Source organism: Equus quagga, chromosome 11, assembly GCF_021613505.1.
Source record: "Equus quagga isolate Etosha38 chromosome 11, UCLA_HA_Equagga_1.0, whole genome shotgun sequence".
Classification (NCBI taxonomy): domain Eukaryota; kingdom Metazoa; phylum Chordata; class Mammalia; order Perissodactyla; family Equidae; genus Equus; species Equus quagga.
The window spans coordinates 97,930,048-97,945,723 of record NC_060277.1 but is presented as its reverse complement, the minus strand read 5'-3'; the positions used below and the strand labels follow the sequence as shown (position 1 = coordinate 97,945,723).

At 43.1% G+C, this 15,676-nt stretch overlaps 1 protein-coding gene across 1 annotated transcript in view; it reads right to left on the bottom strand.

Annotated features, from left to right (window-relative positions):
* NMT1 (N-myristoyltransferase 1) overlaps nt 1–15,672 on the bottom strand; it is a 29,231-nt gene extending 13,559 nt beyond the window's left edge. Inside the window, exons 1-3 of the mRNA XM_046674785.1 lie at nt 15,512–15,672; nt 3,947–4,055; nt 869–1,013 (exon numbers count right to left, since the gene is read on the bottom strand). Coding sequence (XP_046530741.1) covers nt 869–1,013; nt 3,947–4,055; nt 15,512–15,642 — 385 coding nt within the window. The 5' untranslated portion in view covers nt 15,643–15,672. The remainder of the gene's footprint in view (nt 1–868; nt 1,014–3,946; nt 4,056–15,511) is intronic.
* Between the last annotated feature and the right edge of the window lie 4 nt (nt 15,673–15,676).

The window sequence follows — 15,676 nt, the reverse complement described above, 5'->3', positions numbered from 1 at the left end:
AAGATCACGTACATTTGGTGTTGGAACACATTTTTCCAGTCTTTTCTGGAATCCTTTTAGATTTTCTGCTTTACCACCCTTTAAGAGTTCATTACAGCTTTTTCTTTTTCTTTTTTTTTAAGGAAGATTAGCCCTGAGCTAACTGCTGCCAATCCTCCTCTTTTTGCTGAGGAAGACTGGCCCTGAGCTAACATCCATGCCCATCTTCCTCTACTTTATACGTGGGACGCCTACCACAGCAAGGCTTTTGCCAAGCGGTGCCATGTCCGCAGTCGGGATCCAAACTGGCGAACCCTGGGCTCCTGAGAAGCAGAACACATGAACTTAACAGCTGCACCACTGGGCTGGCCCCTCATTACAGCTTTTTTAAGGGGTGCAGAACAAACCTGCATATGGTAGGCCAGGTGTTGAACCATCACTGTTAAACAAAATGTCACATTACCTTGCATTTAGCAGGCATGCATTGGCTGAGAAGAAGGAAAGGAGCTGGGGACTTGGGCCCAGTCCAGGATTAAACATTTGCCCAGATAGACCAGATAGTCTTTCTATAAAATCTATGTGGGAAGAGAGACCCATGGGCACACAACCCTACTCATCATGTGCCTATGTATTGTTTTTCTCTGTAGATTTATACTGGATGATGATGGACTAAAAGAATCATTATTTATTCTCAATGTGTGCTACTGTGAAACAATATGGTCTCTGAACAACAGTCTTTTCTATACTGTGTTTTGAAGACTACCCTCTAAAAATAACCACCAAGGAATTCCAGGAGTCTACAGTCTTCCCTCACAAATTTAGCATGGAACCCTTAGCATGGCTAAGGCATATCCCTCACCCTCGCCCAGGGAAGAAAGCGCATACATACCCAGTTTGGGGACAGGTTGTGTGTCCCAGAACTGGTAGCTTCGCTTGCTAGCTTCCTCCATGGTTTTGGCAGGTCCCTGACCCACTGAAAACAATTCAATGGCCTTCTGTATTTCCTGGATCCTCTCTGCTGGCAAAGAGTTCATCTGGACAAGACAAAGTTGTGGAGAGAAAAGGCCCATTATGTTAATAAGCACTTTTGATTAATTGTAATTCAAGAGTTAAGGGGTATAACTCAAAGAAGGGGTGCGGTTCCTCTGTCCTAATCCCAGAGGTCACACATTGTATGCCAACTGGACAAAGAGTGGGTGCTTCCTATAGGGTTCCTCTCCTTCTTAGTCTTTTGACATCTGATGGCAAAAGTAATACATGCTGAGGGGACCAGCCTCGTGGCCGAGTGGTTAAGTTCACGCGCCCTGCTTCGGCGGCCCAGGGTTTTGCCGGTTTGGATCCTGGGCACAGACATGGCACTGCTCATCAGGCCATGCTGAGGCGGCGTCCCACATGCCACAACTAGAAGGACCCACAACTAAAATACGTACTGGGGGGATTTGGGGAGACAAAAAAAAAGTAATACATGCTCAGTATAAAACCTCAAACAATGCAGAAATGCATAATACATACATAAAGTAAAACCCCAACAACCTCATCACTCAAATATAATCCTTGTCATCAACAGTCTTAATCTGGGAGGTAGGTTGAGAGGAGGCAAACACAATTTCAGATTTTTTTGCATGCAAGTTCCAAACACATACAAAATTTTCAAAAGCTAAAATTGGATTATATACTATTATTCTACAAGCTGCTCTTCTTTAAACATTATGTCTTAGAGACCTTTCCATGTGGACACAGAGACCTGCCCATTCTAACAATTGAGTCCACCTTGTGCATGGACCACAATATATTCAGCCAACCCCCTACAGATGGGCATTTTGGTGGTATTGCTCTTCCGTTTTACAAACAATGCTATAATGAACTTTCTTGTACATCTATTTTTGCCCACTGGGATATGTATTTCTATGGGATAAAGTCTAAGAAGGGAGGCTTGCTAGGCCAAAGGACATGCACATTTGAAATTAATTATATACATCATCAACTTACTCTCTAAAAAGAGAATATCAATTAATAACCCAATGAACAGTCAGTGAGGGTGTGTTTCTCCAGACCCTCAGCCTTACATTTACCAAATCTTAATCTCTGCCAATCTAGGAGAAAAAGAATATTGCTTTAATTTTCATTTCTTTCATTGTGAGTTTAACTATTTTTCTATATAATGATTGAACATTTTTTTGTAAACTACCTACTCATTTCATTATTTAAATTGACTGATTCATGTATTGTAAGTATTTCCCAGTTTGTTGTTTATCATTTTGACTTTTACAGAAAAGTTTTAAACTGTCAATTAAAAAAATAGTCAATTTTCCTTTTATGGCTTGTGGGTCTTATGTCAGGCTTAATTAAGATGATAAAAACACCTAATTTTTTCTAGTACTTTTACTTTACGACTTCTTTTTCTTCATTTAGGTTGTGAAGGAAAGGAAGAATATAAACCAACATGTTTATATTGCTTATTCCTGGGAGGTGGGACAATATGTGATTTTAATTTTCTTCGTCTTACTAGTTTTTTTCCTAAATCCTCTATAATGAACTGCATTACTCTCATAATGAGAAAAACAGAAGGACTATATAAATGGTGTTTTGTTAAAACTTTATTTATTTACTTTTTTTGAGGAAGATTAGCCCTGAGCTAACATCCGCCACCAATCTTCCTCTTTTTTGCTGAGGAACATTGGCCCTGAGTTAACATCTGTGCCCACCTTCCTCTATAAGTAGGATGCCTACCACAGCATGGCTTGATAAGCAGTGTGTAGGTCCATGCCCGGGATCCAAACCCACGAGTGCCAGGCAGCCAAAGTGGAGCACGTGAACTTAACCACTACACCACTGGGCTGGGCCCTAACATTGTCTAATTTCAAAGTGAACCATTTTGATATAGACTTGCTCTCAAATCCCCCTGCAGTCATCCAAACGCCCACCTCCAGACAGACAGACAGACAGACAGACAAACATCCCTAAAGCTTAACACATGGGCTTAGGCTAGAACTTCTGACTGAAAGACTTGGCTAGGCCAGCTCTCTTATCTTGAAAATGCGAAGATGCCCCACCTAACCTTGTAGGGATGCTGAAGGTTTGAGTTAATTTAAACGAAGTGCTTGACAAGAGCCTAGCCAACATGGTGGTCAATAATGGTGGCATTTTTTTTTTATAGTGGGTTTGATATTGAAACTAGTAAAAAATTACTTGAAGCCATATCTCAATAAGGTAGGAGATTCAAGTTGGAGCACAACATCTGAGGCATTAAGTCAAGTGTGTGCATACTGGAACGAGACTGGATTTCTTAGGAGGCTTACAAACTGTTTTGGAGGCAATCCTGAAAGAGGAATTCTGGATATGTTTTGAGCTTCCTCCAGGGCCTACTTTGAAGAGGAGAGCACTTACCTGAAAGAAAAGGTTTTCTTTTTTTAATGTTTTATTTATGAAGCAAAACAATCCTTTCCCATACCTCTGGGTTTCATGTCAGTGTGTCAGTCTCAGGTCGTAAGCTCTAGGCCAGTGGTTCTCAACCGTGGAACTTAGAAAGTGACTCGGTGGGACTCTCGGTTTCCATTACAATGACCATGGCAGTAAGAGGACGCCGGCAGTATATAAAGGTCGGCCTTAAAAAGAACAGCTCTTTCATTCTCATAGCGGTGGGGGCTTAAGAGAGAAAAGGCTGAGAACCGCTGCTCTAGGCAATGGGGCTATCACCATGTCACCTAGCACAGCGCCACACGCGGTTATGTACCTGGACAATCTGAGGGGCACCACGCCTGCAAGTCAACGTCTGACCTGCTGTGTCTTTTAAGGTACGAGAGCAGTTTCATCACCTAGGTCTGGGGCAGCAGAGGCATCCAACTCCTCCATCTTGAAGTAACACCATGGAGACTGTCAATCTAAACCGTTCCTATACATCTAGCCCAAAACTGTCTGTTCTGAAACAGCGACTCTCAGTCCCAAGCAAACAGAGCCTCCTTGTTACCTTCACAGGCTGATCCTGGGCTGAATCGGTTTCACTGCCTTTCTCTTTCTTCTTTTTTTGTTTCTTTTTCTTCTTTTTGGCTCCAGTGTCATTGGCTGGACTCAAACCACTGTAAGAGAAAGCAAATACTGATGCAGGGTTTTAAAAAATCGTCTGTTTTGAGCTACACTGACAAAGAGCTTTCTGTGGAGCCAGACCCTCCTTCACCAAGTCTTTGGCTTCAGAAGCAGACTAGAGAATCCAGGTTCCCAGAAGGGACACTTGGAGGCCACCAGTCAACACAGCTCTCCTCCCCATTCCCACCAGCTCCCAGGGAGGGAACACTGTGCAAGGAATGTCCTATTTGTTTGAAAGGACCTTTTCCCTTCTTGCTTTTATTTTGCGTGTTTATTTTCTTTAGATTGCCAGGTTGCTGGCACCAAAGGCAAATGATACTTGTTAACAGGGCATTCACACCACCAACTCTTCCTCAGAGCCCCGAATTTAAAAGAATGTCAGCCCAAAGTGGTCTTTTTGGAAACCCTTCCTCATCCTCACTCCCACCCTCCCAGTGATCAGGTTTAATGAGTTTCGCAACTGGATCCAAAGCACAGCGCGGCACTGGAAAGGGGGCGCAGAATGGGCAAAAAGCAGTTTACCATTGCTGTGCTCTGTGTCCAAAAGAGTCAAATAATCATGAGCAATGCCTAAATCAGGCCTGCAGGATTGAGGACAACTGTCAGTTGGCTCAGACCGGGTGATCACCACAGGCAAAACCCAGCACTAGGAATCTGGGGAAAACGACAACAATGAAGTACCCAGCCACTCCTGCCACGAAGAGATTACATGAAACATGCGTGTGCATGCCAACATGGTAAAAGGGACTTCCTCATCTCATTTTCCCTCTGCATGACACACACAACGAATGCAGCAAAAACAGTTTCTTAGCACATTTAACAGCTTCCTATTATCTTCTATTATCATTTTCTGTATTCTCTCTCAATATCTTTATTGAAAGACAAATCACAGATTATACTGTGTTTCTCTGACATTTTCCATTCATTCACTCCCTAATGTTTTCTCCCAATTCTTGTTGATTTTAGGATGATGGTTCTGATTCTGGGTTTCCTTCATTTTACTGATGAATTTTAAGGTTCATCTCACAGCTTGCTTTCCTAATTACTGCTGTAGTTGGTTTCTGCCACGTCTAAATTGATTGTGGCATTGTTAGTCTGGGAGTGATGCCCAGTATCACTCTGCCATTCTCCATGGAAATCTTCCATTTAAAAAGTCAAAATTAGGAATCCAATTTGAGAGTACAGTGAACCATAATCTGCAGGATCAGCTAAACTCAGGGTAAGGTTTTAGCTGTATGTACTAGATAAATAATTTTGAAATAATTGAAACAGTATAAAATACATTTTCCCATACTCTTATGAAAAATACCATTTAAGCTTTATTTTACAATTCAGAAAGCCTTCATGATCTTAAAATGCCTTGGGGTTATTATGAATATTAATTATCATTTCATAGCAAGTGGTACTGTGTAGGCAGAAGGCAGTCTGCAACTACGAGCTGCCATTTCCTGTTGTAGAATGTCTCCAGACTCACCCCTTCCTAGTGCTGGGAGGAGCTCTGGCAGTTAAGACTTCATGACCTTACACTTGGACTAACGTTACCTCCAGCCTTTACTGGAGCTCCCTGACTGCACAACCTTTCTGCGTCTCCTAAACTCTATACAGGTGTGGCACTCACCTCTGTGAAAATGGCTTTCCATGTGGCCCTCCCATGCTTGAAAGCCTACAGTGACAGCAGCTTCTTAACCTGGAAGGCATCAAGCCCAACTTTTCCCGAGGCCCATCACACTCAGTTCCCATCTAGCTCATCCACCCTCACCTCCCTCTGCTCTGCACCCATCTGCAGGTTCTTTCATGAGGCCCCTGACACAAAGACTGTGAAGTCAGGGAGAGCCAGTAAAGCCTAGAGGTTACTTTAATTTTTTTTCCCTGCTTTTTCTCCCCAAATCCCCCCAGTACATAGTTGTAAATTTTAGTTGTGGGTCCTTCTGGTTGTGGCATGTGGGACACCACCTCAGCATGGCCTGACAAGCAGCACCATGTCCACACCTAGGATCCGAATTGGCAAAACCCTGGGCCACCGAAGCAGAGGGCACAAACTTTTAACCACTTGGCCAAGGGGCTGGCCCCACAGAGGTTACTCTAGTCCAAATGTAAGGTCCTGAAGTCGAGATGCAAGTGCACCTCCTAGGCATTATGCTAATGACACAGAAGGCCTACCATGCAAGGAAGACAGACAACATTCAGAGGGGGAATAAGCTGAATGCCTAAAAACCAGATGCTCAGCGAAACTCCCACGCCATGGCAGAGAACAGGAACCATAAAGTCATTTATCGCCTGAAGATAATTTTTTTCTCTTAATAACTCAATTTTGTTATCACACACAGGCCCGTTTGCAGCCTATGACAACAACTCTATGCAGTTTTCTTATTCCAGAGACAGTCTGACTTCAGTCTCAGGATTACATGCAGCATTATAAGGTTTAAACTGGCTGCTGTTAGGAGACAGAGCAGCGTCCCCCTATTGCACAACTGAGAAGTCTTTATTCACCTCAGCTTAAGGAACGAATTTTCTCGTCCCAGTCCATGAACTACCATAAGAATCATTTTTTATAATTCTGTGGAAAAAAGAATGAAAAAGGCCAACGTGAAGAATTGCTGCACATTAACCATTTGGATACTTACTAAACACAACTTCAGATAAGGAAAACAGAAGAAATTCCTCCAAATTTAGACGTCTTTATAAATGTGCAAAATGGGGCCGGCCTGGTGGCGCAGCGGTTAAGTGCGCACGTCTGGCTTCGGCGGCCCGGGGTTTGCCGGTTCGGATCCAGGGTGCGGACATGGCACTGCTTGGCAAACCATGCCGTGGTGGGCTTCCCACATATAAAGCAGAGGAAGATGGGCACGATGTTAGCTCAGGGCCAGTCTTCCTCAGCAAAAAGAGGAGGATTGGCAGCAGCTAGCTCAGGGCTAATCTTCCTCAAAAAAAAAAATTAAAAAAAAATAAATGTGCGGGGCTGGCCCCGTGGCCAAGTGGTTAAGTTCGCGTGCTCCACTGCAGGCAGCCCAATGTTTCGTTGGTTCGAATCCTGTGCGCGGACATGGCACTGCTCATCAAACCACGCTGAGGCAGCGTCCCACATGCCACAACTAGAAGGACCCACAATGAAGAATATACAACTATGTACTTGGGGGGCTTTGGGGAGAAAAAGGAAAAAAAATAAAATCTTAAAAAAAAAAAAAATAAATAAATGTGCAAAATCACTGAAACACTACCTTCCTGCCTTTGCTCCTGCTTTTCAGTGGAGACACTTCCGTGCAGCCATCTCCTCATGGACCCCAGTTTTATGGAAGGATCCTGGGCTGAACTCTCGCTCTGTTTTATGCATTACTAATACAAGTGCCTGGCAAACTCCAAGACCCAAACTAAAACCAGAGAGTGAACTTCATTTTCCTTGCATTGGCTTGAATTTGCATATGCAGCTACTGAACAACAATCCTGTTTCAACTTGCACATCAAGCATACAGAGACAGCTGAAGAACAAAGGAAAGACAAGTTAAAAAAAAAAAAAGGTCATTTTTACTAAGCTACCAGGTATTGAGCCACGTCCACGAGAACACATTATGAGCTCACTCTGGTCTTGGAGTCAACACCCCAAACAGGAAAACTGACTCAGCAAAGAGACTTCCAAGGAGCCCACTAGGGTTAGCTTTCAAGGTGATTATAATAATTTTACTTATTCATAAGAAACCAAGCTCAGAGCCCTTGAGAGTAGGTCCTCAAGAAGCATCCTAGGAAGTCAATACCATTTCACAAAAGAATACCCTCAATTCGGAGTGGAGGAGAACCAAAACAGAGCACCCCACAGAAGCCAGGCTAGACCTTCTCTAAGAATTCAGCATCATTTTCAAAGGGACCTCAAGTCCATACCCACTGGGTGGGTATCCCAGGGCATGCTGGGATTCTGCAAATTGAAACAGAAATCTCTCAGAGATCTTTCTAAGCCTGCCAGTCACCTAACATACTCCAAAGAGATTGGCCAGAACCCTGGAATACAGCAAATCAAAGTCCAACTTTGGTTCATATGATTCCAAAATAACGAGCAGAGAACTAGTCAAACTTGCCTCCTTTTATCAGGGGTGTGTGTGTGCCTACAATGGAAAAGGAGATGGGAGTTCACATAAAAATTTTGAAATTTACATTGTAAAGTACAGTAAAGTTGATCAACTCAAGTCATTAATGACTAACCTAGTGAATAAGCAGAATGATAGGCCCAGGAACAGGGAAGAAAAGGAATTAAGAAATGCCATTTTTTAATGAAAGGCAAAATATTCTAAGTTCAAACATATAAGCAATCCTATGGATGCTCTGGTATAAAGTCAGGGCTGGGGGAGGAGATGGAAAATGAACTGCAGTACTTATTTCCAGAAACAGAATGCAGTGGCAGGGTGTATGAGTGGGCGGGAGGGAAGGGCCAGCTGACACAAGCAGCGAACTTCCAGACAACATGAGCAGTAAGGGTTCGTAACAGAGGCGTCCTCTCACTCCTACTGGGTGACAAAATCCACTCAAAGGTGTGTGGCTGAGGAACTGAGGAGCTGTTTTTGTGGGAGCTAAACCACCAGAGCTGGAAGGAATTCAGGGCCATCTGGCTTAACCTGTTATTTACAGAAGAGGAAACCAAGGCCAGAGACGTGAGGCAAACCGGTCTTCAACTAACCAACTAGTACCCAGGGACAAGCCACTAATCTCTAAAGACTTGGCCCATTCCTCCGCAAACATTCCCTGTAAGAATTTACCTGAGACTCTTCCAAAGCCAAAAGAACATGGTTTCATTACAGAGGGAGGGCCCTAGCACAAATTTCTGTGTGTCAGACGAGCAGGTATTCAAGCCATGAGGGGAATGAGCCATGTTTGCTCCAGGAAGCCTCCTCTAGCTCACGGATGCCTGTCGGTTTTAAGATTAGGATCACCCAAACAATTTAATACTTTATATTAATAACGTGTTGCTTCCTGACTTCCCAATGAGATTAAAAATGTCCTGAGTACAGAGACCACATCTTACGCAGCTGATTCCCACAGCACCTCGAGTTGTGCTGAATACGCAGTTAAGAGTTAAAGAAATACGTGCTTGACTGATGCTTTCCAGGCATAATGGACTAAAATAAAACCTGGAAAAGCTGGAGCCCAAAAACAGGTCAGCAAAACATCTTTGGAATATTTCCACAGGACAGCTGGGTTAATATTCTATGAAAGCAGTGGAGAGGCTGTGATCCATTGAAACACTGGTTGAGACTTTAAATTATCATATTTCTTATTAAATTATCAACTTTCCTATTCATTGTCTTCTCCCTCCTTAGGACCTGTCCTAGTCCTATAAGAGTTAAAACAAAAAAGCTCCACTGTAGCTACTTCAAATGGTTCCAACGTCCTAAACACAAGCCACAGGCTTAGTTTTGATTATGAGATCAAAAGAAAAAAGCTCAGAAAATAAAACACACAACTTTTGGTCACTTTTTTCCCACCCCTAAAAACTATATGTTAATTCTTTGGGCTAAAATTCAAAATTTCCAGAGAAACTTACTAAATAAATCCTAGCCTCTAATATCCTCTTGATTCCACTTTTAGACATCAGGAAATCCTTCTGCAAGTCACTTAACTCCTGACATATACCTTCATCAGCAACCCCATTAGTACTCAGAAGGCCCAAAGAGAGGTGAAGGAAGCGGCATTTACAACGGTGCCCAGGTGGAGAGCACATGGCATGCACACCAGCACCAATCCTCTGCACTGCCATGACTGCAGGATCACAATGCAGTACCCAAATTCGGCAAATTCCCACCAATTAGTAATTTATATAAAAAACTGCTTGTGAGGGGGCTGGCCCCATGGCCGAGTGGTTAAGTTCGCGCGCTCTGCTGCAGGCCGCCCAGTGTTTCGTTGGTTCGAATCCTGGGCGTGGACATGGCACTGCTCATCAAACCACGCTGAGGCAGCATCCCACATACCACAACTAGAAGAACCCACAACGAAGAATATACAACTATGTACCGGGGGGGCTTTGGGGAGAAAAAGGAAAAAATAAAATCTTTAAAAAAAAAAAAAACTGCTTGTGAATCCTAAATGACGGGAGAAATAAAAACACTTTAGTACTGCCATTGAGATGCCCTAGGAGGCCTGTGAAAAGAGAAGCAGGTTGTGGCAAGGGATTACAAGACTGCTTTTACTGCCACTCTCTGCCCTCCCTGGGATAGTTAACCAGAGTTTTGAGGCGGAACAAACCAATCGCTGTCATGGAGGAAAACTTGTTTTTTAGGGGTCACAAAAACTCTGATATACTAAACAATTTACAATGGGAATGAGACAGAAACGTAAATTCCACACCCTCTGGGTTGGTTTGGTGAGCTAGACTATAACCTGGCAACTCCAAGGTCAAATCAAATGCTACTCAGAAACCATTTTCGGTGATGTTCTGAGCAATGACTCAATGCTGGCAGTAATTTCACACACCAGAATGACCTCTGAGAAAGATATTAGTCCCTCAAGGAGAGTTTAAAGAGGCCAGCCGCCTCCATCACCAACTGGCTCCCTAGTTTGGGAAAGTCCATCAGTTCCTGAATGGATCCAAAGAGAAGATTCTCACTGGTGTAGAGTTAGGATGTAGAAGCCAATGCAGGAGGGAAAAGAAATCCAGGGGCCGGTCCAGTGGCGCAGCGGTTAAGTGCACACGTTCCGCTTCGGCGGCCTGGGGTTCGCAGGTTCGGATCCCAGGTGTGGACATGGCACCGCTTGGCACGCCATGCTGTGGTAGGCGTCCCACGTATAAAGTTGGAGGAAGATGGGCACGGATGTGAGCTCAGGGCCAGGCTTCCTCAGTGAAAAGAGGAGGACTGGCAGCAGATGTTAGCTCAGGGCTGATCTTCCTCAAAAAAAAAAAAGAACAAAAAATCCAGCAAGTTCAGAACGGATCCTCAGCGGGGACAAAGGAAGAGGTGGACATGCAAACCCCAAGCTTCATTACAGAAGCGAGCTCAGTCTGTGTAAGTGCAGTCTGCACGAGATAATCCACAGAAAGGGCTCAGCACAGGGCCCAGCACACAGTAATAATAGCAAAAGATGACATTTATTGAACACACTCAACAACAGTGAATCCCCTCAGCTGCCTCTCAAAGTCAGCAGCAGCAGAAAAATTTCTGAAGCGAGTACGGACCCTGTTCAAGAATTTTCGTTTATTGTTTTTGGTGCTCTCATTAGAAAACGCCATGTTTTGCGTGCCTTAAGTGCAGCAAGCACAAGAGCACCTTCCTTGAGGGACTGGAAGAGAGGCTTGTCAGGCAGATTCCAGATAAAAGGTTAAAGAGGAAGAGCTAAAGAAACAGCCTCCTAAAGTTACTATATCTACGGTCCAAAAATCTATGGACCATGCAGGGAAAGGGTTAATTGCAGCCTTCAAAAAGCTGGGGAATTTCAGAGTGAGCACATTAGTTAAACAATGTGAAAAATCAGCAAAAATGGGTTGCCATGAGCAGCACTCGCCCTGAAATAGGCTCTCATTTACTCTTCATTTCTTCTGCTTTCCAGTCTCTTCTCTTTGAAGCAGCTCTTGATTAGTTTCTTTTTTAATTGCCACTTAATTGGGAAATAAAATTAGAACACTTATTTGATATCAGTGATGAGGTTTCTCTTTTCATTTCTGCTTTGATCTAGTTTTGAAAAACCAAAAGCTGAAGGGAGAAATTAAGAAAAAGGAACTAAAAAGATTTCTTCTTTCCAAGAGCTAGATGCAGCTATAAGCCATCAAATAAATATGGAAAGGACCACTCCCGGAGGATCTGAAGAAGAAAACAAAAGCGAATGAGGATAGCTTTATGGAGTTCTTTCAAGAAGACCTTCCTTTTCCCTCAAGTTTCTCCATAAGGGATAACATCTCCTGATTAGGAAGTGAGGAAAACCTGTAAGAATCCATTTTAACTTGTCCTCCTGGAGTAAGGGAGCAGGATGGGAGAGACATCCCCTAACAAAGGCTTCCTGACCCACGGCTTACCAGCATCTCCATGGTATCGATGACAGCGCAAAACAAATTCCAAAAGAATCCCAGGAACAAAATAGTCTAAAAGTCCTTTCCTGTTCCAGAACACCTATATAAACTTCAGTGGCTTGTTACCGCCAAATTAAAATCTGCCAGCTGATAAGGTTCACTCTTTAGTGATATTTCTTGGAAAGCCTTTCACTAAAGCAAGCAAATTAAACCGTGCAGCTGAATCATGAGCTGCAGGGGAATGAGCATGGTCTGACTCTACTCCCACTTGCTCAGGGTAACTTATGTCAGGCAAGTAACTGGGGGAAAAATGCTGCCCTCCTTTCCTCTGTTGAGGGGATTTTTTTTTTTAAAAAGCTGAGAGAGGGGCCAGCCCCATGGCCAAGTCTTTAAGTTCATGCGTTCTGCTTCTGCAGCCCAGGGTTTCACCAGTGTAGATCCCAGGCACTGACACGGCACCACTCGTCAGACCATACTGAGGCAGCGTCCCACATAACACTACCAAAAGGAGCTACGACTAGAATATACAACTACATACTGGAGGGCTTTAGGGAGAAGAAGAAGGGAAAAAAAAAAGATTGGCAACAAATGTTAGCTCAGGTGCCAACCTTTTTTTAAAGAAAGAAAAAGCTGATAGAAAAACTAGACGGATACACGTATAGATACACATACACACACATATACATATACTTACATGCATGCATGTGCACATGTCTGTTTTTATGTATAAATGAAATGTATATTCACTAAATGTTTACTTAACTATGGAAGAAACACTTGACTAAACTAAACTTACACGCAAAGGGACATAAGAAACTACTGCACGACTGCATTTCCTATTCTGCCAGTGCCTGGACGTAGCTCATTTCACTAGTGTAAAGCACTGTGTGAGCCCATCCTGAAAGAAAGGCCTAAGAAAATAAGGGTTAGTTCGAACAATTATTAACTTTTATTGTGTACTGTACTTTACAATCACTAGAATCAAAAGAAGATACTCCCCGTCAATTCTTCGATCGCTTTTGAAAATATTTTGAATGATATTAACTAAAGACAAGAAAAATTTCAAGCCAAAAAATAATGGAAAACTTCCATGACAAATTGGTGGATCCTTGATTTCTGTAGGTATTTCACAAAAACTATAGCGAGGCTTACAATGAGACTTAAGTGGGGAAAGAAAGCGTGTATGTAAGAGAAATCTGAGATCCTTCCCCTTACTGAGGGGAAATAAAACTCCACTAACGCTGGGCTGTGACCTTTAACACTTGCCATTCTAAGTCCTCATTAACACGCACTAAGTGCCAGCCTTCTCAAAGACACGGTCCCTGTTCTAAGGCACCTGACAGTCAGGTGAGGGAGGCACTGGACCCACATGCTATTTCACTAATGTTATGATAAAAGCCACAAAAAGTACAGTATGTGACAAGAGCAGGGGAAAGAGAAGGAGGGAAGGAGAGCAGGGAAGATTTGAAGAGGGAATCGGAGGGAGGGGGAAGGCAGCCTTCCAGATGTTATCTCATTGAATCTCTACAACTGGAGGTTAAGTAACTCTCCCAAGGTCACAGGACTATTAAATGTCAGAACCAGGCTTTGAACCCAGGTTTGAATGAATCCAAAGTCTAAGCTTTTCCCACGCTGCCACACAGCTTCTTCCCAAACTGTTTCCTCTGACAATTAATGGAAAAACGTTGACTCCACCTCAGGTCCTAAGTGCCAGAACTAGACTCTGTCCTCCAGGCTGGGTCCTCTGTTTTTCACCTGTCACCTCCAAATACATTTATTCAGGTCTCTAGATTCAGGACGCTAATAATTTGTTCACCCAGACCATAACCACGTACAAAAACAACAATAAAACACCTACAAAGTTTTTTTAGGTTACCACTTTGTTGTACTATAAATAAAACACAGAACTTTCTGTCAAACAGTTTTGCAAAGTGATTCATAGATTATAGGGAATAAAACTAATTAAAGAGCTGCAGACATTGGTCAGAGCAACAGCCAAGCAGAGAAAATTAAAAGCAACCACACAAAGCAAAGAAGAAAGCAGTAGTTTCACTTCTGAAATGACTTTCGAATTCAATAACTCCCACCATGGTTGGGATCCTCCTCAGAAGGGCTACTCTCCCTCTTCCTCCTCTTCCTATTTCCTCTTTCTCACCTCTTCCATTCTTAGGAATCTCAAATTTCAAAATAAGGCTTTATGACTAGATCTGTGTGCACAAGAAGGTAGTCTTTTAAAATCAAATTTGACAAGCTTCCTTTTCCTCTATGTTCTTCTTGTGATTTTTATGCCAGTCGAAGAACATAAAAGCTAAATCTTTTAACCTAAGGATTCATCACAAGCAGATTATAAACCATCTAAATAATCCTTTGTTCTCCCATCTCTACAAGGTAGAATTTTTTTTAAAGTTTATCCAAAGACCTCAACCTTCTACTTTTACCTCCAGGGCTACCACCAATACGGCCAATGACATGATGGCTATAAAAACCAGACTAACACAGACTCAGCCAAAGTTATATATCCAAAACAGACTCTCATGACCTTCCGTTAAAAAACACATAGTAAGTAAATATAGACAGATAGGGAGAGTGAGTGTCAGCGTGGGCCACTGCAACAATATGAAGAAAGAGGAATGATAGGGTGTGGCTTAGAAGAGTGAAAACTGATTCAGAATTGAACTCAACACTCAAAGGTCTGATGCATTTCTTCCACCTGAGGAGTAAATAGTTACTAGTAGGCAAGACCCTAAAGTACAGAAGATACAGTATTAAACCCACTTCCAAACACTGTCCAAGAAGCACCATCACTCAGTTTCTCGAGGCTGGAGGCTACTTCGCAAAGTTAACAGAGCAAAGACGCTGGAAGACCTAATTACGTATTGTTCAGGAAACTTATGGATTATTTGGAGCAACGGACACCGTATACATCAAAACATTATCATACAGTAATTACGTAGGATTTATAAGGTGAGTTTATATTTTGAGATGCTCTGGTAGTGATATTTTACAACATAATTATGGTTTGTATAGCCTGGTGAATTTCCTCATTGAAGGTAAACTGCACCTAAATGTTTTATTACTCCTTTATTGCTAATCACGTTGTTCAGTGAAACAACACCTCTTTAAGTAACTTCCCTTTGAACTGTACCGCTAGACTGACCCGTGCTGTGCCATCGAAAACCATCGTTCAACGTGCTCTTTTCCCCGGATGTGCCTGAAGCACACGAGTGGAACAGTACACAGAAGAACTTTTATATAATAAAAGTACTGATGTCTCCGGCCCTTAATATACCGAGCACCCACCTCTGGTAAAGGACAAAGACAGTAACCAATCGCCAGGCAGGATCCCAATGTCTCAGCCAATAAGAATATGGGGGTGGGGTTACACTAAGCTCCCGGTGACTTCCCCGCACCCCCGAGACCCAGGTTGTGGGAGACTGGACAAGAATTGGACTCCGAGGATCTCGTTACCCCCGGTTGTAGCTGTTGTCCTCCTCGTTCTCGCAATCGCTGCAGTGCTCATGACCGTTTCCGTTCCCTTCCATCATCTGCGGCAGCGGAGGTGCCGGCGGCTTCACTGCTGTCTCACTCTCGTCCGCCATCTTGAGTTGCGAGAGCCGGCCTCCGCGCCTCGTT